This window comes from Haliaeetus leucocephalus, unplaced genomic scaffold, assembly GCF_000737465.1.
Source record: "Haliaeetus leucocephalus isolate CR32 unplaced genomic scaffold, Haliaeetus_leucocephalus-4.0 Scaffold696, whole genome shotgun sequence".
NCBI lineage: Eukaryota > Metazoa > Chordata > Aves > Accipitriformes > Accipitridae > Haliaeetus > Haliaeetus leucocephalus.
In genome coordinates this window covers 4,071,791-4,097,099 of record NW_010973132.1, presented here as the reverse complement: position 1 = coordinate 4,097,099, position 25,309 = coordinate 4,071,791, and the positions used below count along the sequence as shown (strand labels likewise).

The 25,309-nt window shown below is 39.4% G+C and overlaps 1 protein-coding gene across 2 annotated transcripts; it reads left to right on the top strand.

The window, feature by feature from the left end:
- Positions 1 to 1,087: 1,087 nt before the first annotated feature.
- On the top strand, positions 1,088 to 24,569 carry CELF1 (CUGBP, Elav-like family member 1). Of its 2 annotated transcripts, none has more exons than XM_010580158.1 (13): positions 1,088 to 1,164; positions 3,236 to 3,423; positions 4,194 to 4,276; positions 4,692 to 4,740; positions 7,968 to 8,099; positions 8,270 to 8,349; positions 8,721 to 8,882; positions 10,268 to 10,349; positions 13,394 to 13,522; positions 20,175 to 20,285; positions 20,465 to 20,650; positions 21,516 to 21,659; positions 23,227 to 24,569. In XM_010580158.1, exons 1-13 carry the CDS (start codon positions 1,094 to 1,096, stop codon positions 23,352 to 23,354), a joined length of 1,545 nt encoding a protein of 514 aa, XP_010578460.1. In that variant the 5' UTR covers positions 1,088 to 1,093; the 3' UTR covers positions 23,355 to 24,569. The 2 variants fall into 2 exon arrangements, with proteins under 2 accessions (XP_010578460.1, XP_010578459.1); XM_010580157.1 differs by having other exon boundaries at positions 7,965 to 8,099.
- The last annotated feature ends 740 nt before the right edge of the window (positions 24,570 to 25,309 follow it).

The window sequence follows — 25,309 nt, the reverse complement described above, 5'->3', positions numbered from 1 at the left end:
TCATGTTAGACTTGAATTAATTATCCCTCCTGGAGTGCTTGGACGCACCCAGCTGCCTCTGCAGCACTCACTCTGTGCAATCAAGTATTTCTGCATCTCCCAATGCATCCAGTGTTACCCAGATTATCTCCCCATTAGTTTTGGTATTGAAAATTTAACAAGAGGTCTGTATTGTGTGTATAAATACACCTCACAGTTCCCTGATCAACATGTTATTTCTGTTTTAACGATGAAGCAACTGAGGTGGTCTGATCAGTGTTTTGAAAGACTGTAAAACAGTTTTCATCAAATCACTGTGTTTTTCCCTTCCTATGTCATCTATAGGCTCTGTATATCTCTGGATTTATAGATGTGTGATAGGCAAAGTATTGTTTCCAGAACAATGTGTGTTTTGCTCCTATAAAAGGAATAGGTTTTGATGTTCTGTGGCAGTTAAGGAATTTTTCAGTAATCCAGTCTTCTTAGCTTTGATTTTTTTTGGCAGGTTCTGAGAACCATTTTAGTTGGCACTTTTCTCCCTAGAAGTTAGGACAGTGTCAAAAATAGTGCACAAGGTGAAAAGAGTGAGATCAGCCATTGAAAATGTTTATGGTGGAGGAACCTCTTGACTTCACACCTTAATATTGGTGATATGGGAAGTGTCTGTCTGAACCTCAAGGCCTTGGACTGCCATTTTGGGAGGCAAGGAGTTAGTTGGGGATGGAAAGACTGGAGTTTGTATTCTTTCTGCTCTGTTACCCATTGCTATCTTCATGGATCTGACACTCTGTTTATCTGACAGTGCACTCAGTACTGCTTCGCCAGGGAAAATTGCACAAAACAAGCCCAGTGCATCAGCATTTTCATTGTGTATTAAGCTGAGCCTCCCTTCACATGGTCACATCCCCTTTTTAATCTGGGATTCCATGTCCCTTTCCCAGTCCAGCCTGTTTCTGTGGTGTCTATTGCTGGTCTCCCTGAGCTTCTGTTTCTGTGGTTTGAGTGTTTTTTGTGTGGCTGAGTGTTAAGACCTGCAGGACTTTTGGAAGTGGTGTTGTTTGGGGGTTAGGCAATAAACTGATTTAGTGTTAGTAGTTTGTCACAAACTGAGGTGATGGCTGCGTTCAAGTTGGATTTCCTCCCAGAGATGATGGTGGACCATTGCTCCTTGAATGCTAGCCCTGTGTAAGTATTTTGTCTTCAAGTCTGAGTTTATAACTAAAGTGATAGTTGGAATTGCTGTCTCTGAAGCCTGTGCTGTCTGATGAGCTCCCCTTGGGGGGGGGAAAGGGGGGGAAGAGAGACAGGAGAGCCTGCAGTTTGTTTTCTTGAAGAAATCCTACTGGGCATTGACAATTGACATTGGATTCTGGATAGAGGGGGAAAAATGACCTGATAATTTTAGGGATGAGGGCTAAGGAGGAGTAAAGCTCTTTGGCTGTACTGTGTATAGTATGTTACAGGTACTGATATTATAAAATCAGTTATTTAAATCAATTGTTGGGAGAATAGTTTCTGTTCTTCCCTATTAATGACTCCAGACTAAACCTTTTAATTAGGAATGAAAGGTTTCTTGAATACGGCTGAGGTCATGTTAAGAGTTGCTCAGTTAACAGGAGCCGTGCTATGCTCTTGAAGCTACCCACGGCATAGAAGGCAGGGCTGAAAATTATGATTGGAAAGAGGGTAAATGATTTCCAGTTGTTCTCAACTGGACTGAAAAGAGGTAGTTTACCTCTTTGTAAAAGGTATTGTTTGCCTTGGCTATTTAGACAAGTGCTGACCCTTTCTGAGTGGAAAGGTAGAGAGGAGTGAAAGGATTTATGATTATTTCCTTCCCTTCTAGTAAGAAGCTTTGTTGTTTCTGAGGTCTGTTCATACAGCTATAAAATTATGAGCTTTCCCTGGCATCAGTTTTTTCCTTAGGTTCTGAACAGCAGCATATTGAGGGGAAAAAATAACTACACATCACCTGGTTTGGAATTTTTTTTTTTATTCTGTTCAGGGAGGAATGTGATTGCAGATGGACAGTGAGAGGAACATTGTTTGCTGTAACATGCAGTTAATAAGCTATTCAAAAACTATCTTCAAAGGAAAAAGCAGAGATGAAGAGAGCTGACTACTCTGGAAGAAAGTCACCTGTATTCTTCAATAAAGAGTTTGGGGGCGGGGGGAATCATTGTATAGTTACTATTCCACTCTCCATGCCCTTTCTAGATTATGCAGGGGTTGGTCAGCAATTTTAACCTACTAATCACTAGAGCTACAATAGGATGTTGTTACAGTCTTCCACAGAGATAGGTCTTGTGGTATACCAGGCTGTGACTACCGATAACAAGACCTCACATTGCACTTGGCAAACAATGAGGAGTCAATACAGAAAGCAGTGTATGACTGTCAGCTAGCTGGGTGGAGTATAACACGGTTTTATGAATAGGCTGTAAACTGCTTGTATGGCTAGATGTAATGCCTTGAAGCCTGTTGAAGATTCCCATTCTCAAAATTTCTGTGTTGTTGTAGTTTAAGTGACTTTTTTTTCTATGTTAACATGCTACCATTACTCAACTTGATTCAGTCTAACTACATTGCTCAATCCCAACCTGTTCATGTACAACCTAAGCCTGTTTTTTTGCCAAATATTGTTGAAAGTTCCTTAGTTTCACAAAGAGCTATTGCCCTGTAAACCTTTAATGAAGCTTCTCATCTGTTCAGTTGTACCTGTTTCTGTGTTTTAAGATGGATCTTCACCCTGGGAAGCACTTCCAGATAGTCACATTTAAAAACAACAGAAAAATGTTATCCTCTCATTTTCAGTCGTTACTGGTAACTTCAGTAGTCTGTGGGTAGACTGAGTTTAGGTTCCTTCCTGTTCTGGTGTCTTTTTCTGTAAAATCTTACATGGTTGAACTAGTAATATTTTTCAGTCATCTCAACAGATTTATGTCCTGAATCCCAGATGTTGACTACATTATAGGAACAAATGTTCAGAGAAGTTTTAAACAGCTGTGTAGAGTATTTGGTTTCCAAGTACACAGCTTGCCAATGAATGTGAATAGTGCTTCTGAATATTCTCTGGTATGCAGGACTGGGAATGTGCAAGAGTCTCTCTTTATATGTATATTTTAATCATATACACTTATATATGTGTAGAAATATTTTTTTTTTAATCTTGCTGTAAGCATGCTGCTTCTAGCTGCAATAGCATCCAGAATCTGTGGAAAGATATAAACTAGAAATTCTTTCGTGTTTTTCATAGCTCAAAGAAAATGAATGGCACACTGGATCACCCAGACCAACCTGATCTAGATGCTATCAAGATGTTTGTGGGTCAGGTCCCACGGAGCTGGTGTGAGAAGGATCTAAGAGAACTTTTTGAACAGTATGGTGCTGTCTATGAAATTAATGTCTTGAGGGACAGGAGCCAAAACCCTCCTCAAAGCAAAGGTGAGAACTTCTGTACTTCCCATGTGAGACTTGTTGTCTCAGCTGCTTTCACATAGTTAGAATCTTAACTGTTCGCTTTCTCAGACATCCCTGTGTGTTGGAGCTCTGTGTGACCAGGTGTGCATGCAAGCCCAGGCTTTACAGTCTTTAAGTGTATGTGTCTAATTGTACTTGGACTGTGATCCAGTCATTAGCTGAGCTGAGGAAATTCATAATTTTTTTTTAGAGCTCAGAAGTGATGGGGATGCTTGAAGAGTATAGATTATAAATGCAAAGCAGAACATCAAATTAATATTGTTTTGCTTCAGAGCATCATGGTGATGCTACGATAGGACCAAAACGTTGCTGGAAGAGTCACAGTTTCAGATAAAATATAAAACTGAGGTCTTAGTCGTTTGTGTACATCAGATACTTGTGTACATCAAATCCTAACTAAACGCTGTACCTGGATTTGCAGTTCAGTTATATGCAAGTTTTTGGTACTAGCAAATAATCATTGAATTTGATAATGGAATTTGGCAGATGTCCCTAAATGTTTGTTTTAATCGTGTACCGGTCATGTTGGATCAGTTCTTAATATATCCCATTTTATTACACTTAGAAATCTTTTAAACAGTCACAATCAGTAGAACCTGCCTATTTCAACATCTGACCTCTTCTACTTGTCATACATTTTGCATTGGAAGGGTAGAAGTGGGACTCACAGTTTCTGTACAGCCTGTCAAGATTCATAGTGTTCTTTCTTGGCTAGCATTTTGTTTCAATTGCAGGGTGCTGTTTTGTTACATTTTATACCCGTAAAGCTGCACTAGAAGCACAGAATGCTCTTCACAACATGAAGATCCTCCCAGGGGTAAGCAAAGAGACATGCTTTCTTCACAACTCTACCTTGTTTTTCTGAGCTCTGGCACCACTGATGTACAAACAGATGTTATTTTGCCCTCAAATAATGTTTTAAAAGAACTATTCAAAAGAGCAATGTAATGAGATTTGTATGATAACAGATCTTAAGGGAATTTTGGAGCATTTGGGAGAATAATATGGTAATGAAGTGGGTGGGCATGGCTTCTATAATACTCTCTGAGGAGGAATGATGGCATATCATTAGGAAAGCTTTTATTTCTTCTAGAAATTTATGTATTGTTACATACGCACTTCTGTAGAGGCAATTTAGGCTACCACTTCTTTATTCCACAGTTCTTGTGGGATGTATTTCATATAGTATAAAGTGAATGCATCTAGGATTAAATAATCTTTTTACATTTCAGATGCACCATCCTATCCAGATGAAACCAGCTGACAGTGAAAAGAGTAATGGTAAGCTTTACTAAAGTCTGAGTTTGGTGGCATCATTTGTGCTAATAGGGAAGCTTGAGAATTTTCCTTTTGTTGAACAGCTTCTGATGAAGTCGTCTTGAATCGGAGACCTGATTTTTTTTTTTTTTTTTTTAAAGAAAAATAGAAAAAGGTGTGTTTTCAATATAGTAGGAGGCGTAAGTGATGTCTCTAAAATTCCATGACTCAGTATCTCCCACTGCTGCTGCTTGTGGTAGAACCACATTGTCAGTTAGGGAAACATCCAGTGAGTTCTTCTTTGTACTAAGGTGGTTTAAATCTTTGTTGGGGACATGGACAGTGGGATTGAGTGCACCCTCAGCAAGTTTGCGGATGACACCAGGCTGAGTGCTGTAGTTGATACCCTAGAGGGAAGGGATGCCATCTGAAGGGACCTTGACAGGCTAGAGAGATGGGTCCATGCGAACCTCATGAAGTTCAACAAGGCCAACTGCAAGGTCTGGCACCTGGGTCGGGGCCATCCCAAACATGGACACAGGCTGGGCAATAAGTGGATTGAGAGCAGCCCTGTGGAGAAGGACTTGGGGGTATTGGTGGATGAAAAACTGAATATGAGGAGGCAATGTGTGCTTGCAGCCCAGAAAGCCCATTGTATCCTGGGCTGCATCAAAAGAAAGGCTAACAGGTTGAGGGAGGTGATTCTCTCACTCTACTCTGCTCTGCTCTCATAAGACCCCACCTGCAGTACTGTGTTCAGCTCTGGGGCCCCCAGCATAAGAAAGACATAGACCTGCTCAAGTGGGTCCAGAGGAGTGTCATGAAGATGATCAGGGGACTGGAGCACCTCCCTTAATGAGGACAGGCTGAGAGACTTCAGGTAGTTCAGCCTAGAGAAGGCTCAGGGAAGACCTTATAGCAGCCTTCCAGTAAAGAAGGCCTACAGGACAGACGGGGAGGGATTCTTTAACAGGCAGTGTAGTGACAGGACTAGGGATAATGGTTTTAAACTGAAAGAGGGTAGATTTAGGTTAGATATTGGGAAAAAATTCTTTCCTGTGAGTGTGGTGAGACACTGGAACAGGTTGCCCAGAGAGGAGGTGGATGCCCCCTCCCTGGAAGTGTTCAAGGCCAGGTTGGATGGAGCCTTGAGCAACCTGATGTGGTGGAAGGTTATCCCTGCCTATTGCAGGGGCTTGGAACTAGATGATCTTTAAGGTCTTTCCCAACCCAAACTATTCTATGAAATCCAGAAATGCTTTTTCAGGTGCTTGACCAATTTGAAGCAAAGCCTGTTGCAGCTAGGGTGGGAGTCAAAACTTCTTCTTGTAGTATATAAGGGAGACTGAGAATTCACAACAGTTCAGTAGAGAAAAAAATGTGAATATTTCTGCACATTGGCCGTTTCAGATGGATTAAGACATTTAGGATCTACCATTGGGTAGATGATGATTTAGCCATGTATTTCCATGGTGACTTTATGTATGTACATACATACATGCTCAGATGTGTGTGTCTATACATATTGCTGCAAGATAAGCAAAGAAAGTGTTTAGCATCTTGTAGTTTCAGCCTTTTTAGGCTTGGCTGAATTTTATTTTCTCCATTTGCCATAGTTACTATAAGATTAGCATTGCATCATGGAGAAGATAATCCTCGTTCCAGAAAGCTTACATCTTAAGATAATTGAAAACAGAAGATGGGATATACCAGTAACATACAGTGGGAGTAATTCCATCCAAAAATTCCTCCGTGTGTATATAGAATATGTTTCTGTGTAAATACATCTAGAAAGGAGTAACTCTTGAATATTGTTGGGAGGAGAACAGAATAGGTTCTCTAAACTAAAATTGATCTTGCATTGTACACACACACGAATATCCTGGGAAAATAATGGAAAGAGGAAAGAAGTATGTAATGGAATTTTAGGGTGACAGTTCTGAGGCTATTATATAATTATATGAGTTTTAGTAAAAGGTGTAGGTGAAAATATAGATAAGAAAGCATCAGTTTAAAAAGTATTTTAACTTGCCATTAATAAAAGGGATTCTGGATCTCTTGAACGAAAATGGACTGCAAAAAGGATTTGAAAGCAGCTTTCTGCTTTAAGAGCTTGAAAGTGAACTGGGTACAACCTTAAGATTTAATAGTCAGTTAGTCGTGTCAGCTGGAATAGTTTGGAATTTTCCTCTTCAACACCATAGAAGACTCAGCAAATAAATTGATTTCCCCTCACCATGGCACTAAATAGGAGAAGACTTTCTCTCTTGAAGCTTCAAATTGTGCTACAGCCTTCATCATATTATATTTTATATTGTGCTGAATGTTGGATTTGCAAACTGTTTTAAATTTCCAAATGGTATTCTGCATAATTTGCTTCATCCTTTAAAAGCAAGTATTTCAGAGGTGATTAGCATCCTTAAATAAGTAAAATGAGAAGTATAAAGTTCTGCTCTGTATTTGAATTTACCCCAGTCCCTTAAGTGACCTTAAACTGACATTAGTAACCACTAACTGAAAAGTTAAGAGAAATGCCTTTCTGGACCATTTATTTTAAAATAGTCTGCACACTGAAAGGTATTCTTCAACTCTAATGTATCTAGTAGCATCAGCATTTAGGAGCAAGATACAGTAACACACAGTCCATCGTTCTGATTCAAGGTGTTATTTTCGTGTTTTTGATACAGATCAGAATGGATGAATCTGAAACAGAACTAAAACTGTTCTGTTTTAGCAACTGCTGTTGCTTCCATTGTTGAGACAGGAGCATGGGGAAATGGGCAGATCTAAATTTATGTGATTGGCATGATAAAGAGCCTTTCTTGTTTAGATACAGATAGGTATGTTGGTAGTCTAAAGATAGAGGAGAGAGGATGAAAATAGTCCAATAAAATACATACAAGTCTTCCCTCACTTATCAGGAGCTGAACATAGGAGATACAGGGAAGTGCTGAATCTGATGTATTTTTCCCTTTTCTTACATTCTTGCAATTCACAGGCTTGCAAGCAAGAAACAGTCAGCAAAATGTAAACATAAAATATCATAAAACAGGCATTCTTCAGGTTCATTGAGGTATCTCCTATACATCCTCTTAAATTGAAGAGATTCCATTATTGGGAATCTGATTTTTGACAAGCCTCTACCCTAAATATAAGGGAAATAACGGCAGTTGATGGAGAAGACTTGACAAAGTAAGATCTAGTAACTGCATATTTGCTGGTAATACTGTTATCTTTTGATTTCTTAGCAGTAGAAGATAGGAAGTTGTTTATTGGAATGATATCCAAGAAGTGCAATGAAAATGATATCCGAGTGATGTTCTCCCCCTTTGGGCAGATTGAAGAATGCAGGATATTACGGGGCCCAGATGGCCTGAGCCGAGGTAAGCTTGATAGTTCAAGGTTCTCCACTGGATGCTGCCTTTTGCGACTCAAGGTAGCATTTCAGCTCTTTCTGTGATTCCTGCACCTGCCCAGGCATTTTAATTGTTTTATTCATCCCAATAATTGCAGCTGTAGTGAATTACTTGGTTCCTTTTTGTTCTTTCCCCAGGTTGTGCGTTTGTGACTTTTACAACAAGAGCCATGGCACAAACAGCAATCAAAGCAATGCACCAAGCACAAACCATGGAGGTAAAACAAGTTAGTGGGTGTCAGGAGAAGATGTAATTTGTCAGGCAGTCACTATGGAGTTTGGAGGACTAGAAAGCAGAGAGAAGGATAAGTGCAGTGTGTGTTTCTTCGCAAATGCTACTCCTGGACCTTTGTGTTTGTTCTGCTCCTATTTTTAGAGCTCAAGATAGAAACTTCATTTGCAGAGAAAATACCAAAATACAAAATAGTATTAAAAGCAAATGAGATGTTGAATCTTTAATGAATTGTTTGAATATATATACGTATGTATGCGGAGGGGGGGGAATGCTTCCAATGACTGGGTCTTAATGCAGTATTTTTGTGACTGCTGGGGATAGCAAGTATGTAATTGTTTGAATTGCTGTTTGCAGGGTTGCTCTTCCCCCATTGTGGTAAAATTTGCAGACACGCAGAAGGACAAAGAGCAGAAACGAATTGCTCAGCAACTCCAGCAACAAATGCAACAGATCAGTGCTGCCTCAGTATGGGGAAATCTGGCTGGTCTCAACACACTTGGACCCCAATACTTAGCAGTGAGTTTCTGATTTGGGTTCTTTTCGTCTCTTCAGGGATTACAGTGACTGTCTTCTAGTCTTTAATGTGTTCATTTTTAGAAGGCTCCTGATAGGTAGGAGCAGGGTTCTTAATCCCCATTTTGTGGATGAGGAGGCTGAAATTAAGTTATGTGCTAACAGCTAGTCAGGATACATTTAAGTGAGGATTTCAAGCCCAGTCACTGTATCCCTAACTACTGAAACTTTTTTCCCCTGGTCTTCTGTAGAATGACTTTGTGCTGGGAAGATTTTCTTCGTGTGTTATGGCCTCAGTGTTTACCCATATAAATGCCCTTTTCATGTCTATCTGATTACATAATTCTTGTATTCCTCTTCCATTTTTCCTTTTTCAGCCTTTATTTCTCTCATCCCCCTCCAGTGAAACCTAGAACAGTACTTGGTGCTGTCCAAACAGAAAAGGTGATCAGGTTGGAAGCACCAAGCAGCTGACAGTGCACAGTAAAAAAAAAAAAACCAAAAAACACCAGCAGCAACAAAAAAACCCTCACAGAAAATAGAGAAACCACTCTCTTTAGCAAAAATGACAGAACAGAAGGTAGTCTGCTGTTTTTCACTGATTTTAGTTGATTTTGCTGGGTCTCCAAAGGGTAAACTTTTCATAAGCTGATGTGCTCTGGCTCATATTGGTTGTCAGAGTAGCTATGAGAACTGTAGTCATGCAATACAAGGTCTGAGGAACAGAAAAGGAAAATTTCATCTCAGTCTTGGTATGGTTACTGTTGAAGTGGGGACATTCTTGCTTTTACTACCGCTTTAGGTTTGGTAGATAGGAGGGGTTTGTAACCTAGTTAATGGAGGTAGGAATAGGAAATCCCTCTAAATAGCTTCTGAGCTGAGGCTTGAAATTTCTTTCATGGCTGCTGTGCTTAAGGACAGCAGAGGGGGTTCCCTCTCATGGTGGCTCTTTGGTTTTGGTATGTCATCTGCCATTTGTCCTATGCTGGCAGCGTCAGCTGTGAAGTCTGGCTTGAAGTTGTATATCCTTAGGGGTAGCAATCCTGCCTGAGGTGCTTTGAGTAGGAGTTCCCTCACTACTGACTCTACTGTTTTTGTCTTGGTGTATTAGCTATAAACTTCCCTCAACATTGATTATGTTGAGTGAGGAAAGCATTTTGCTGTTGCTTTGCTGCAATGTGATGCATGGGCAATGTGGATTTTCACTACGGTGTGCTCTGGCTGTATTGTGTAAGGGGAATTCTCTTTACGCTTTGCTGTGATGTGGTGCATGGGCAGTGGGAATTCCCTTTGTGACGGCGCTCTGGCTGTGGTGTGATGCAGTTTCTCCCAGAAGCGGAGCCAGCCCTCACTCTCACTCTTGTTTTGTTTTTTGGTGTAATGTCTAGCTTTATTTGCAGCTCCTTCAGCAGACAGCAGCTGCGTCTTCTGGGAACCTGAACACATTGAGCAGCCTCCACCCAATGGGAGGTGAGTTTTTTTTCCACCAGAAGACAAATTCAGTGCCAAAGAAAAGAGGAGGAGGGTAGAGAAAGTAGCCAAAAGGCTGTAGACACGTTTACCTCATTTGAAATAAGTAGTCCTGAGTTTACCCACTCCTTTGGAATGACAGGAATCCTCTGCCACAAGTGTGGATGTTCCTTCTTAATCTTAGTTAACTATTGTCCCCAAGGTAAGTTGTGGTATGATGGTAATCTCCCCTGCCTCTGGCATTTAAAATTATCTTCCCTTATGGGTACAAAAAGATGTCTCTGTGTGTTTGTTTTTATCTAAACAGGTGCTACATGAAGCATTGTGTTTTGAAGTAAGCACTAATGCATGTTTCAGTGATAATGGATTCTTAGGTTTCCCATTTTAAATTCTGTGTTCTTAAATACATGAAAGTTGAAAAATGCAATGTTGGTAGGAATGTGAACTAGTCCTTCATTCAGGTTCTTTAATTCCTTCGTTTGAATTACAATTGATTACGTCATTGCTGTTAGGGAAATATCAGCTTAATAGGTATGAGCCAGCTTCCTTGCTGTGGACTGCTAGTCAGAATATTCACTAAGTATAGCAGTACTGGGACTGCAAATTGATTGTCCCTTCTGTCTTCACAGGGTAGGGAATAATAAAACACGTTAGTAACTCCATTCACCACATTGTCTAAATTCTTCTGCTGGCAGGAAAACTATAGTTTTGGTTTTAATACTGAACATTTTAAGCATTAAAATTGCCTCTTGGGGTTGTATGGTAGTTCACAATATTACATGCCCTGTCTGTGCAGAGGTTGATCTAAAAGTGTTACGAAAGTACAGTGTCTTTGTACATTTGACTTTTGTTGGTACCCCCATCAGTAACAATTACAAGCTTTTGCAAAGTGTTATGTTTTCAACTGTAAGAACTTTGATTTATACTTGAGGTTGATTCTAACCTCAGCTTCTTATGTTTACTTTTTTCATATTAGACCTCTTCAGAGCTCTTGGATCTAAGACTCTTGCCAAAAGCAATTTTTTAAAACAGTTTCACTAACATCCTGTGTGGTGGTGATTGATAACAGATTTCGTTACGTGCACAGTACTGTTTTTTTCCCCCTCTTTGTGTCTGTTTAAAAGCAAGTGGTAATAAAGGAGAAAAACAGTACTGCAGTTCATGTTAATTAGTACTACAATAAGGATTGGGGTGGGGAAGGGACTAACTAGCTGAGATTGCCTATGAAGTTTCCGGGGTAATTCTGTCTTCACTATTTAAAAAAAAAAACCACCCTAAAAATTGAGAACTCAGACGTATAACTAGCATGTTGCATGGTGTTTTGAAAGAATTATTCCAAGTCTGTGATTCTTCACAGAAAGAGTTTTAGTTTCAAAGTCCTGTTAATATTTCAGCTGATCTCCTTTCTCGAAATTCATAGAAAGAAAAATTAAGTAGGTAATTACATCCCAAATTATATCAGACTTTGTATACAAAATTTAATCTTGACGCTGTTTGAAAACAGATGGGAAAACAATGTGATGACAAGAGGACAGGTGCAGTGCGCACATGCCAAACTGCTTCAGAAAGGAAGCAAGCTGCTCTGTTCTTCACTAGCTCTAACACTTGCACTTTTAACCCTCTGTAGCACAATAAAAACAAAACCATATAACTTTTTGGTTTTAACTTCATGCTTTTGTGTTACAGTGGCACCTTGAGAGTCTAAAGGCAGAATCCTCTTCTTTCAGGCACTAAATGTGGCTAGGGAAACCCTGTCACAAAAAGAAAACAGTTGAAAAAGATAAAAAACCCAAAACAAACTATGCTAAAGGTAGTATAAGTTTTTTAGAAAATAAATAGTTTATACTATGTTGTCACTTACATTCCTATGTTGTCTGTTTACATACTTGAATTACAAAACTGAGATTTTTAATTATTTGAGATGTGTGCTTTGTCACCAAGCACTTACTAAGCATCCAAAAGATGAGGTGCCACATCCGCCTAGGACGTTGTGATGTTGTTATATGAATGGTGATTAATTTAATTTTGGTTTTAATTTTGTAGGGAAGAATTACTAGGGATTGTCTGAAGTCAGATGAAAAGAGGAGGAATTGTTAGAATAAGCAAAGGTAGAGACAAAAAAGGGAAATAAGGGAAAAGGGAAGAGAGGCAGAATTGGAAGAATGGAGCTAGCCTACTGAAGGATGGCTAAAATACAGAATTCAGAGTAATTCCATGGCAGGAAAAGAAGGCCAACTACAGTGTCAGTACTGACCGAATGGTTTCATTCAAAAATTATGACTCAAAATTAAGGTGAGTCAGATGAGTAAATTGATCATTAAAAGTTCATCAGTGCAGGGATACCTTCTTCCACCTGCAGTATTCCTGGCTGCTTACCTACAACATGCCTGATGCTTCTCATTTTTCTTACCACTTTTGACCAGCTGACTAGCCTACGTGTACATTGGCTGATCTTGTGGTCAGGAGTTGCCACTTAACATTATTTCACAATTGACTGTTGCTTCTTGGCTGTCAAGTGGACCAAACAAAACATGCTGGTATTCAGCTGGTGGTGGGTTGAAGGTGTGACTTTGTGGCCACTGTGGTGTGTAGGCCTTCTTGAAAGAATTCTGCAGTTATTGCTGTGCCCATACAAAGAGAGTGGAGGGACACGAGAAGAGGAGGTTATTGGCCTGGTGTCTAGACACGTTCTCTAGCTTGCAGATGAGCTGTCAGACCCTGGCTTTACTCTCTTATAGCTGCTATGCTTTTGTGACTGGAGAGAACACTGCTTGAAAATTTCTGTACTCTGGAGTCTATATCTGCGATCATGACTACCTGGTCTTTTATCAAAATTCATCTATCTGAGCAAAGAAAAACTTTTTTTTTTTTTTTGTTATAACAAGGGATCGCAATGTAGAAAAGATCAGTAACTAGTATTAAGCCAGTTGTTTTTAAGCGCCTTTCCATTACTCCTTTGTGATGCACTGAGGTTGCTGGATCTGTTAAGCTTGGATGATGGTGACTCTTGTAGGAGAAACTGTGCATTCTTCAATGTGTTGCAGGACTGAATGCGATGCAATTACAGAACCTGGCCGCATTAGCAGCTGCGGCCAGTGCAGCTCAGAATACACCAAGTGGTACCGCTGCACTCACTTCCTCCAGCAGTCCCCTGAGTGTTCTCACCAGCTCAGGTAAGAGACTGCTTATGTTGTAGTGTGTTCTGACGTGGATTGCCTTAAGAGTCCTTTCACAGTAGATGTCACCTGTTTTGTCTATCGCTTTTTGTCACTTTCATGTTGATTCTTTAGTAGATAAGCAGTTTTACTAGTAGATTCACTGGCCTTTGTTTAGGGTAGGTATCTTTGCCACCAGCAAAGGCTTTTTTTTACCTGCTGTGTTCCTTCCTCCAAATGGTCAGATTGATTTAGAGTAAAAAGAATTTTTGAAGCCATCATGAAGCAGAAAGGTAGGTGACCTCTGTCCAGTCACATTATTACAATCTCATCACATATTTGGTTTATGTGTGACTTTAGGCAGATACTGTGGCAGATATGTGCTGTTCCTTTGGACATGGAGAGAGAGGATGCCTTAAGCATGAAGTAATGCATTCTGTGCACTAGAACAGTACAGTTTATATTCCTCTGGCATTAATGAAGACAAGGATACTACAACAACCTCACAGAAGTAGAATAAACAGACCCTTAGCACATTTATTGGAAAGCAGTTGTCTGGAACTAAGTGTATGAGGTAGTTTTATTTTTGTTGGGGGTTTTGGGGGGTAGGTTTTTTTTGTTTGTTTTGGGTTTTGGGCGTTTGGTTTTTTTTTTTTTTTACTTTAGGTTATGTACGTTATCCAGAGAGGCTAGAATGTCCAAGTAGTGTTCTTTTGCTGCCTTATTGTTAAATGTGATCATTAAATGCAACAAATAAATGTGATCATTAAATGCAACAAACAAGAAAACAAAAATTAAATTAAATTGTGCTTATATCAGACATGCTCAGTTTTTACCACAAATGAGGATCAGTATCCTGCTCAGTTACTTCTATCCTATTTTCAGTTATTTCTAAATCCTGACAAGGGAAGGGAGACCCTGTATTTTCAGGGTGTCAATTTTCCAGTATTTACACTGTGGTATGTGGGTTTGGTTTTGGTTTTGTTTTGTTTTTTTATCATAAAAAGCCAAATTGCTTATCCAGTTTTGAAATCAGAGTTGACATCCTCACCTGCGATTGTGAGAGACTGAAGGGGGTTGGGGTGCGTTTTAAATTTCCACAGGTAGCTTTTCATATTGCATAGGAGGACCAAGGAGCTGGACTAAGAGATTATAAAGAGATTACAAGGAAGAGCTGTTTAGAAAACCTTATGTCACATGATCAGGAGTTAAACCTTGGGTGCTTTGCACAGTTTTCTACTTAGAGAAATCCCCAAGAAAGAATTCAGTTCAAAGAGTGTTCTGTTGCTGGACAGGATTTTTTTTTTTACATAAAAATGTTGTGGTCTGCAATCCTTAAAGATTAAAACTTCAAAATTTATCTTGACTCCCAGCTATTGTATCCTATTCAATAATTAAAAAAAAACCACAAAGATTTGAGGCTATAGGAGAGGTGCATTTATAACCCACGAATGCTTCTTTATCACAGAGAAAGCATGAAGGTGATGAATATATCTGAGAACTTCTCCCGTATTTCCTCATGCAGTAGCAGAACTTGAATTGTCAGGTTACAGTTTGCTATCACCAGCATTTAGAACTAAGATTTCTTTGTTGGCTCTCTCGACTACTGACTGGAGCAAGTTTGTTCTCTGAATTGTTGAGGTGGGAAAAGGGACTGGCAGGTTGTGAAGTTCTAATGCCAGATGTGCTAAAAAAGGCAGAGACAGCCTCTTCTCAGAAGTGTACAGTGAAAGAACAAGGGCAATGGGCGCAAGCTGCAACAGAGAAAATTTTGACTGGATATAAAAGAAAAAATAAAATCAATGATGAGAGTGATTAAGCTCAGGAACTAGGTGCCAGAGGGGCTGTGGAATCTCCATCACTTCAGAGGTTCAGAATGCAATTGGAAAGGACCCTCAGCAGGCTGACCGAACTCAGAGGTTAGACCAGCTCAGAGCAGACCGTTAGACTAGGTGATCCACAAAGGTCCCTTTCAGCTGAAGTTATGCTACTATTGTGTGATTCTTTGTGATTGGTTTCCCCTCCATGAATTGTGGTTGTTCTGCAGCACTTTGCAGGTTCCTTTTCCCTTGATAAGAGGCATATCTCAAGACTCAGTTCTACTTTTGATCATGCTGGTGGAGGGGCTAGGGTGTGGGGAGCAGTCCATTTTTAAGTGCCTTCTGTGCTGAATCCAAACAACTTTCTGATCGCCAGTTGTATCAATAAATGATTGTGTGTCAACAGTCAAGTAATCATGTTGGGTCATTTGAATTAATATCCTATACAGATGTATCAGTCAGTTCACTCTTCACAGGCTTGTAACATGAAGCAGTCAGTGTTGTATTGCTCTTTAAACTTAATTTCAAGTATAATTTTAAAGAGTAGAGATTAACTTTGTTCAAAAGAAATGAAAAGTTCTGGAGGATATGTGGTCTATACGTAGTCACTGACATCAAACTCTGAAACGGTTTCAGTGCTTTTCATTAGAGGTATGAATATGCTTCACCTTTTAAAACTGTACTTAAATTGGAGGAAGGGTAGGCCTCAATGTGTACAGGCAGCATTCAGTTTTAACTCTACTCTAAACTAGCTATTATCTCTTATATAAGTAAACTTGAAATTGTCTTTTGATTAATATTTATATATGCATTCACACTGTATGTATTCACATAAAAGGCTGTTGGACTTCACACATTCAGAGCATCCCTCCTGAACCATACCTCAAGCTTGAAAAACCTCAGTATATAGCTGTTCAGTACCATGTGTTAGTAAACGCCTTCCTTGGCTGTGGGACATATGGCAACATCTACTGTGATAACCTCTTAAACCTAACTGCAGATGAGATGACTACCGGCTTGACTTCTATCCATCTGTCATCCAAATGTTCACCTGATGCTTATTTAGACGTCTCTCCCAGATTGTCCTCAAATTGCATAATTGGTGGAAAAATCCAGACAAATCATTATGCATAGTTACCTTTTTGATTTTCATTCATCTGCACTGATATCTTTTGTGTTTGGGAACTTGGAAGTCCACACAGTTCGGTCTGTGGACCATACATAGGTTACATGTCAGAATGGTTGAACTCAGAGGTGTTAGGTACTGTCGTTGTGCTGGTTATGCTGTCTTCCTACTCATTTCAGGTGATTTTGTTTTAGATATTTCCAAGCAGTATTGTGTATTTTGATGTAGAATAAGATGGAACAAAACCTTCAACTTTGCAATAAAGCAGCTACTCTTTGGAACTGAACGGACTGCTGCTGCATCCACCTATAGGTAATCCATGTTACAGAGACTGTGCCCATAGATAGACTCATTTAAACTGCTAGCGTGTGAAAGGGACATTCAAGAAAATATTATAGAAGTATTTCAGGATTGGAGTGTCTTGTCTGCCATCTTTTCAACTTGGACATCAGTAGGAATTGTCTGCTCCAGAGCAAAATAGAATGGTTGCAAAAGCTGATGTATGTTTCCACTTCTCCTCCTTTCAAAGGCAATCATCAAAGGTCCAGCAAAGACTAGGTGACTTTGCTGGCCTTACTGTGTCTCCAGCAATATTGTTTTCAGAGACATCATAGTCTTTGTGCTTTTACTGGAACTAATTCTGGTACAGTTCAGTCAGATTCATTGTCTGAATTTTAGTGCTCTTTAGCTCATTGCTTGAATACTAGATGACTGAATTAGAACAGACTTACTGTTCCCTCAATTTACCTACCTCTGTAAGTTGGTAGTTGATGTCCTTGTCCAAGTTTTGTTATCTTTCTTATCTATTCTTTACAACATATTCAAATTTTCTGAAAACCTTTTCAGGTATTTTCAACTAGTTCTCTTAGAGTTAGCCTTTTTGACTAGATATAACTCAGTAGATGGATCTAAGGAAACATAACCTCATTAGTAAGAAAAAAAAACCAAACAAACCAAAAAAAAAAACCCAAAAAAAACCCAAAAAAACCAGAAAAACCACCACCCACCAAAAACTGCAAAGAAACAGCATTAAGAATTGGGGATGGAGTAAAGAACATGTATAAAGCTATATTGGTTTTCCATCCCCGTTACTGTGTGGTGGTTTTTGATCTAAAATAGTACACAAAAACCAGAAGAACAGAAAGGGTGGCTAGAACTGTGGAATGCCTTCCGTGTTAAGAGCAACAAAGGAGCCTGAAAAATGGAAGACCGACATGGGAGGAGGATGTGATTGAAGCCTACAAATACGTTAGTGTTGTGATGAAGATGAATAGGGACAGACTAGTCGTTAGATATTTCAAGACAAGAATTACAGGATATCAGGTGAAGTTGTCAGTTGACAGTTCAAAGATAAAAAGACCTATTTCTTTGCATAGTGCATGATGAAATTGCAGAACTTGTGCCTTAGAACATAGTAGAGTCAAACAATTGGGTGTTCAAAATGCACTGAAATTAATGAAAAGTACTTTTAATACAAAGACATTGCCCTTGGCTGAAAATATCCTAGATTTGCAAATTGCTGTATTGGTACGTAGACTATACCTAGGAAGTATGCCTTTGTAATTGCCCTGTATTTCTGCTCTACTGGTGTTTATCTGCCTTTAGTCATCATCAGAAATGGGGTGCTGACTCAGTACAGCAATTCCTATATACGTGATAAAAAAATAAACCGAACAGTGTTAAATTTTCTTGGGTGTTTTCAGTACTAAAGCATTTCTTGTTTTGCTTAAAGAGATTTCTGATAAAGTCAGCTAAATTAAAATAACTGTGTTCAGCTTTTTGTAGTGGTTTAAATTAATTTATTTAAAATCACAACCTTTTTAAAGTAGGGAAGGCATCTGTTCTCTCTTACTTTGCTCTCTAGCCTTGGCTTTGTTCCTTTTTTCCCATTCCACTACTATTTTATTGTAGTTTTGTGTTGTTTGGTTGTTGGTTTGTTTTTTTTTAAATGGTATTCTTATCTGTCAAATGTGTCTGATTTATGCAAATTAGTAATGAAGTATTACAGAAACAAGTGATACTCTAGAATTGAGGCAGCTGTATCATTTTTGAACACTGGCTTTTATTCAGCCAGCTGTGCTGGGTTTTTTTTCTACCAACTTGAGGGTTATACTGTAACTTCTTCTCTGTTTTTTCCAACATTTAATATGCCACTGATAGTAAGACAGGAAGTTTCTCCTTTTCTTCGGAGTAAGCATCTTAAAATAAAGTTTGGGACATTTGTTTTCCAATTTCTGACTTAAGAGAGTTTGTCTAGAACTTTTCCTAGAGGAGGTTTATCATTTCCTCTGTCAGTACAAAAACTAAACAGCGATACGGGTTGCAGCTCCCTGGGTTCTCATGCAGCTTTTGTTAGAACAACTACTTTTGTTAGATACAGCTTTTGCTGGGGCTTGTTAGGCAAGTTTGCTGTATTTCATTTAAATAGTTATCATATTCCGCTCCAGCAGAGACTTTGTGTCACATATATGAAGTGGTGAATATATAGTGTGTGTGAATCTGCTTGAAAGTTGCCAACAATTCTTTTGAAAGTTTTAATGGATGTACACAGCATAACTGAGAATCACAAAAACACAAAGGAAAGTGAAAATGCCTGAATTTCAGTTCTGTTACCCACTTGGTCAGACAGATAAATTCCTCTTGAAAGCAGACTACAAGACACCTCTACAGCACCAGTCTTCAGTATCTTTTAATTTGTAAAAGCCATTAATATTTTCCAGTGCATCTTGCACAGTAAATTTAAACTTCTGGGTTAATAGCAATATGCATAGCTTTTCTTACTTTGTTCAGATTTCTAAGTAGTCCACAAACCTGTTAGGAAAACCACTGCTATATAATCGTAAAAATACTATTCTTTTCTTATTTTATCATGTCCATAATCTTTGTAGATTACCTTAATTTGAACTTGTGTTTCTTTTGATACACCAGCTTGGCAACCTTTTTTCTTGTGGTTTTGATGTCTATTTCTGTAGAACTAACTCTACCAGCTGTAGAATTTTGTAGGCCATGTAAGCTGTTAGTCTGCTAGGTACTGTATCTGTAGACTTCTCTTACTGAGTAAACGTGGTTGAAGATGTTAGTGGCACAGTCAACAGAGGATAGACTATGTATTTTGGATGTACATTCCAAGACTTTTCTTGGCCATAGCCCCAGCTGCTGCAGCAGGCTTTTTAATGGAAAAATTACTTCAAGTGTCAGAATAATCTGGCCATCTGCTGCTCCTGTTCTGGCAGCATGGGAAAACCGTATGTTCTGTTTGACCAGAGCTTGCTTTAGTGTCCCTAGTATCTGTATTTCAGGTCTTTTTCACCTTGTGTGATGTTTCAAGGATAGATGTTAATATGTAGCAAGTGATTCTTACTCACTTCAGTCAGCAGGAAAGGGGCATTGCTGCTGGTCACCTTATGTTGAGGTAGGAAGTTCAGCTACCATTCGTATATTGTCCGAATCTTAGGTGTCTTAATGAAGTTATTATTGCTACAAAGAGTTGACATTATGATGAAGTAGAAATTTTTCAAAAATTTAGGAAGGGATTAGAAGATATAAGCAGTATGACCAATCGAGTTGTGTGGGTTTGGGATTTTTTTTTTTTTTTTTACAAAAAGTATACTGTGTTGCCTTGATCTGTTCCTTACTAGCTTTTTCTACAGAAATAACTTAATGAAGAAGTTGAATTATCAGGACCAAAAAATATTGCTTGTTAATTATCTTATTTTAATAGCAGGTTCCTCACCTAGTTCCAGTAGCAGCAGCTCCGTTAATCCAATGGCTTCTCTTGGAGCATTGCAGACACTGGCAGGGGCTACAGCAGGCCTCAACGTTAGCTCTTTAGCAGGTAAGCTATGTGTTGTGGTGGGTTGGGAGAATAGCTGATTATCATTCCTCAGACTGTGCTAGTTCTGTGGGGGTTTTTCTCTGCTCCCTGCTTTTTGTAATAGTGCAGGGTGTTTGAAAGGTAATTGATCTGGCTCAGTGGAGGTATTCAGTCATCTTTATTTCCTCTTTCTTATATAGGAATGGCAGCCTTAAATGGAGGACTTGGCAGTGGTGGTCTCTCAAATGGGACAGGTAGCACAATGGAAGCTCTTACGCAAGCTTATTCTGGAATCCAGCAATATGCTGCTGCTGCATTGCCCACGCTCTATAACCAGAGTCTCTTAACACAGCAGAGTATTGGTGCAGCAGGAAGTCAAAAAGAAGGTAGGCAGAAAGTTGTAGAAACAACTTGAGAGGGGTTTTCAAAAGGACAGTCTCAGCCCTTGAAGGTACCTTATCTGCAGAGCTTTTATTTGGCAGCATTTTTTAGAATCTGAAGATAAAGAAGGAAAACCTGTGAGGTCTCTCTGTTAAGGGCTGTCCGAAGTAGTTTTTACATCAGGAGGCTTCTCCCAGGATTTGTCTAGTCTTAAATGCTTAGTAATTGTACTCTTCTGTTTTCTCAGAGGACAGGAGAGTATGAGTCTGCAGCCTGATACATCCCACTGTCAGAGAATCAGTTGTGTTTTTAATTTTGTTTTCTTGGTCCTTCACCTCTTCCCATAGATACTTAATGCCAGTCTCTTCAATCTTCAGATTCAGAATCAATGTAACATGTAGTGTAAAGTAATGAAGAACACAGGAGTAAGTTTTCAGCAGAATGTAGGATGATGTTTAGAAAAGAATTTGTCAGATTCCAAGTAATGTAATTACTTGTATTTTGTATTGAGATTTCCTTAGTTTCTTTGGGCTGCAAGCTTTGCGTAGCCATTTTTTATTTAGTCAGCATCTAGATCTCAAACTTACCGTTCAGCTTTCATTACAGCAAAGATCTGTGAACCAGTTTTGGCACAATGTGGAAATTACAAGCAAAAATGGTGAGAAAGAGCTAGAATTATTTGAATGATCAATCCTAGCAAAGGGTCATGCTGATTTATTCTGGAATCAAGTTCTCTGCAGAAGTGCAAACAGCAGTTTCATTGTTTTATCTAGAAAATTTGGCTTGAATGGCTCTTTCACCTTTTTTTGTGAAGTGGGCCTATGTTATCCGTGCTCTTCCTGAATTTGTATTCCTACTTGTTGTTTGAAGGTCCAGAGGGAGCCAATCTGTTTATCTACCATCTCCCCCAGGAGTTTGGGGATCAGGATCTGCTGCAGATGTTCATGCCATTTGGAAATGTTGTCTCTGCCAAGGTTTTCATTGACAAGCAGACCAATCTAAGCAAGTGTTTTGGTATGTTGGGTCTAATCATTACCTGTAGAAAGGTGGCTTCTTTCTCGTAATCTCTTTTCCAGTATATTGTCTAGTCTAGCTTTTAAGTCAAGTAGTGTCTCTTTCTCTATATTCCTAAAAAATAAATAAATCAGTCCAAACTTTTCCAGCAATGAACTGTATTTTCCTGATTTTCATTGTGACTTTTTGCTTTTCCTGATTTTGTACTGTTTTGGCCCTAGATAATTTACCATGATTTGTGTTTGCAGACTGTAATCGTGGTATAGTTCCTCCTCTTCGCCCTTTCTTTCTTTTCACTAATTGTCTCTGTTGCTGTATGTACTACTTACTACATTATCATTATGAATCATTTCCATTAATATTTTTATATATAATTATTATGGCTACCATATAGTACAGGAGCATTTGATGTTCTGTAATGCTCTGAAGGCAATTTTTAAAGCTTCCTCCTAATTCTTGAAAGCTTAGTAAGACCATTTCAGCTGCTATTTACTACCTAACTTTACATCTCTTATACTTATTTTGCTTTGCTTATTGTGTGTTTAAATGGGAGGCACATCAGGATGGGAAGTGTATCCTAAAACTGTAAATCAACCTGTCATGCTACTGTTACTATCCAAATAGATTATTGTCAGTTAACTGCTAAAGTCCGTGATGCCAAAAGAGCAAAGAAGGTATTCTTTCTTAGCTTGTTTAGTAGGAGGCTGCACATGTGGACTGAAAGATTTGTGGGTTTATTTTCCTCACTTTGAAACCCCAGTGCAAGCAGTTGTAGCATTTTTGTAGTGCTGTAAGCTCTCGTGACTATTTTGATAGAGGGAGATTTCTTGTGATGGAATAGGAGAGGTGAGCCTTTCTCTGTGGTTTTGATAGCTTTGTGCCTACATAGTATCCTGTGGTTTTTTTAGTATTTGAGACAAAAGATATGGACAATCTGATGCTTTGTGAGAACACAAAAATATGCTGAGCATCAGGCTGTAACACCTGTATATGGAATGATCTCCCCAGGTAGTGATGCCAGCCATTGACTGGAGTTATTTAAAATGGGTTCCTTTAAAACCCTGGAGAAGTTTATATGGGGGATGCCCTTTCCCTGGAATGCTCTTTCATCTGAGAGAAACCCAAACATAATAGTGGTACAAGCACCACGCTGTATTGACAGCTACTTCACTCCAAACAAATCTATTCCCATAATGCCAAGAGGGTGATTTCAGTCTTGTATCTTTAAAGAGCTTTCATATATAGATTAACATTTTCCAGGTTTGGTGTTCTCCCAGGTATGAGTTCTTATAAAACAAACAGCGGTACTCATTTTTGTTGGAAGTCTAGAAAATGTTATTTTAATTTCCTGAGCTTTGTATATCTTTTGGCCAAAGTTCCATATGTCAGAAAGCAATGCTTTGTCTGAGAGCCCTAGTTTTTATGAAGAGTCTAAAACAGTTGTGAGCTTCTGAAAATGGCATTTCATGCAAGCCTCTCTTACCTTGTGAGTACCTGTATTTCCAGTTGTGAGTAGCTGTTCTGGACAGCTTTGGCATGGTATAATTATGTATTTTCCTTTCTTCAGGTTTTGTAAGTTATGACAATCCTGTCTCTGCACAGGCTGCCATTCAGTCAATGAACGGCTTTCAGATTGGCATGAAGCGTCTGAAAGTACAGCTCAAGCGCTCTAAGAATGACAGCAAGCCATACTGAGCGCCCCTCCCCTCCGGGACTGGAGTGAGAAGGATCTTCTGGTAAGTTGGAGAGGAGCGCTCTTAGTGATTCGAAGCCCTAAGGCTGTGTTTTTACAGTCCTGGAAGCTGATCCATGCCTTCTATCTGGCACATCTTCCCCCTGAAGACTCGGCTGCAGCCTCTGCTGAGAATCCCGCTTCGGATGGAGGACAAGTTTGTGCTTTTGTTTCCAGTGTTTTACTTTGGAGTTTAGGTGCCATATCGCTGAGGTTTTGTTTTGTTTTTTTTTTTCCTCCCTTATTTGAAGTTTGCTGTGTTTGTAACCAGTGTGTGTTGAGAAGGACCAATGCCAGCTCCTTGGGGGTGGGGAGGAAAGGTTAAAGGGAGCAGCAGAAACTGACACCACACTGCCTTGAGGTGGAGAGGAGAAGGGGAAGCAGAAATAACACAGAACAGCTGATCAAAACAAAGATCAGGAAGGAGAACTGAGTCCATCCAAGTTTGGGTGAGCAAAGAACCGACTCCATGTAGCCTTTGTCATGCCCCTTCCACTCTTTGAAATTTCCTTAACTGTATGCCATGGTGGGGATTTAGTAAATCATCTCTAAAGCAGGAGACAGGCTAGAAGGGTGAATACATTAACAAGCCGAAGGAAAACTGCAGTGATTTTTTTTTTTTTTTGCTGTATATACAGTAGTGTTCGTGTAGCACTGTGAATGTACACAGCACTTTATAAAATTACTACATAATGTCCCTCCCCAAAAATTTCACTGTCCGTTTACAGTTGAATTTTAATGAGATGCAGTGAATTTCTCCATATTTAAGAAAACTTACCGTATGTACTTTATCTAGGTGTTGTAGAAAGGTAGAGAGAGAGATAGCTTAGTCTGGATGAATACATCTGGGGCTGGAAACCAGAAATTTTTGATCCCTGGTAATCTGCAGAATTTTTTTGACAATTTTTCTTAACAGTTCATCACATTCCCCACTTCTGTGGGATAATGTCCTTTTTGCAGAGTATTATTTGAATTCATTCTGATAAGCATAATGTAAGTGCTGTTCATTTCTCTATTAAATGACTGTTAAATTGAGATACAAAGCCCAGAACTACCCTAACACAGCTCTTGAGGCTTCTGTTTCATACCTGTTCTCCTGGGATTTGATTTCTTAGTCTCAACTCTGTTGCAAAGATAACTTCCTGGGTTTTTAAAAAAAAAAAAAAAAAAAAAAAAAACACACCCCACCCTCCTGCCAAAAAAACCCCCCCACCAAAACAATTTGTGCAGTGATTTGGTCTAGTACTTAGGTATTTCTTTGTACTGCAGTTTTCCTTTAAGGTGGTGTGTACCAGTGCAAAACAGGCTAACACAGGAGCTGTGGAGCCACAGCAGAGCATTGAGCCATTCAGTCTTACTCTGCCTTTTGGTACTAGCTGTTGTCTTCTATATTGAAGGAAAATTGAATACACCCCTTCAATGAACACACGCTTTTTCTGCACACTTGTGAAATTGCTAATGCGTTGCTAAGGGCCTTTGTTACACACTGGTTTTAGGGGGCTCAAAGGACTTTTGACACTCTGGCCTGAGTTGTTTTAAGAAATCAGAGTCGAGTCCCGTTTTATAACCACCAAAATCCACCTCTGTCACGAGGAAGTTTACAATTTCTGTGTGTCTTTAACAGAAGTTCCATTTACCTCATATTTTCTCCTTTTCCTTGTTTTCTTTGTATTCCTGGTTCGAGATGCTGTTTCCCAGGGCACCAGCTAACACCACAATCTGGGAGCCAGCTGCTTAACGATGAACGTGTGGGTCAGATGTAGGGTTGGGACGTCCTGTCCTGCTCCAGCAGGAGGAGCACTAAACCCATCAAACCTGAGATCACCTTTAGAATCCGCACGCAGTGGTCTGTTGGGAATGTCGGGCATTCCCAGGGACTGGGTCCCCTGGGATCTCAAACCTCAGAAGTAGAAGGCCT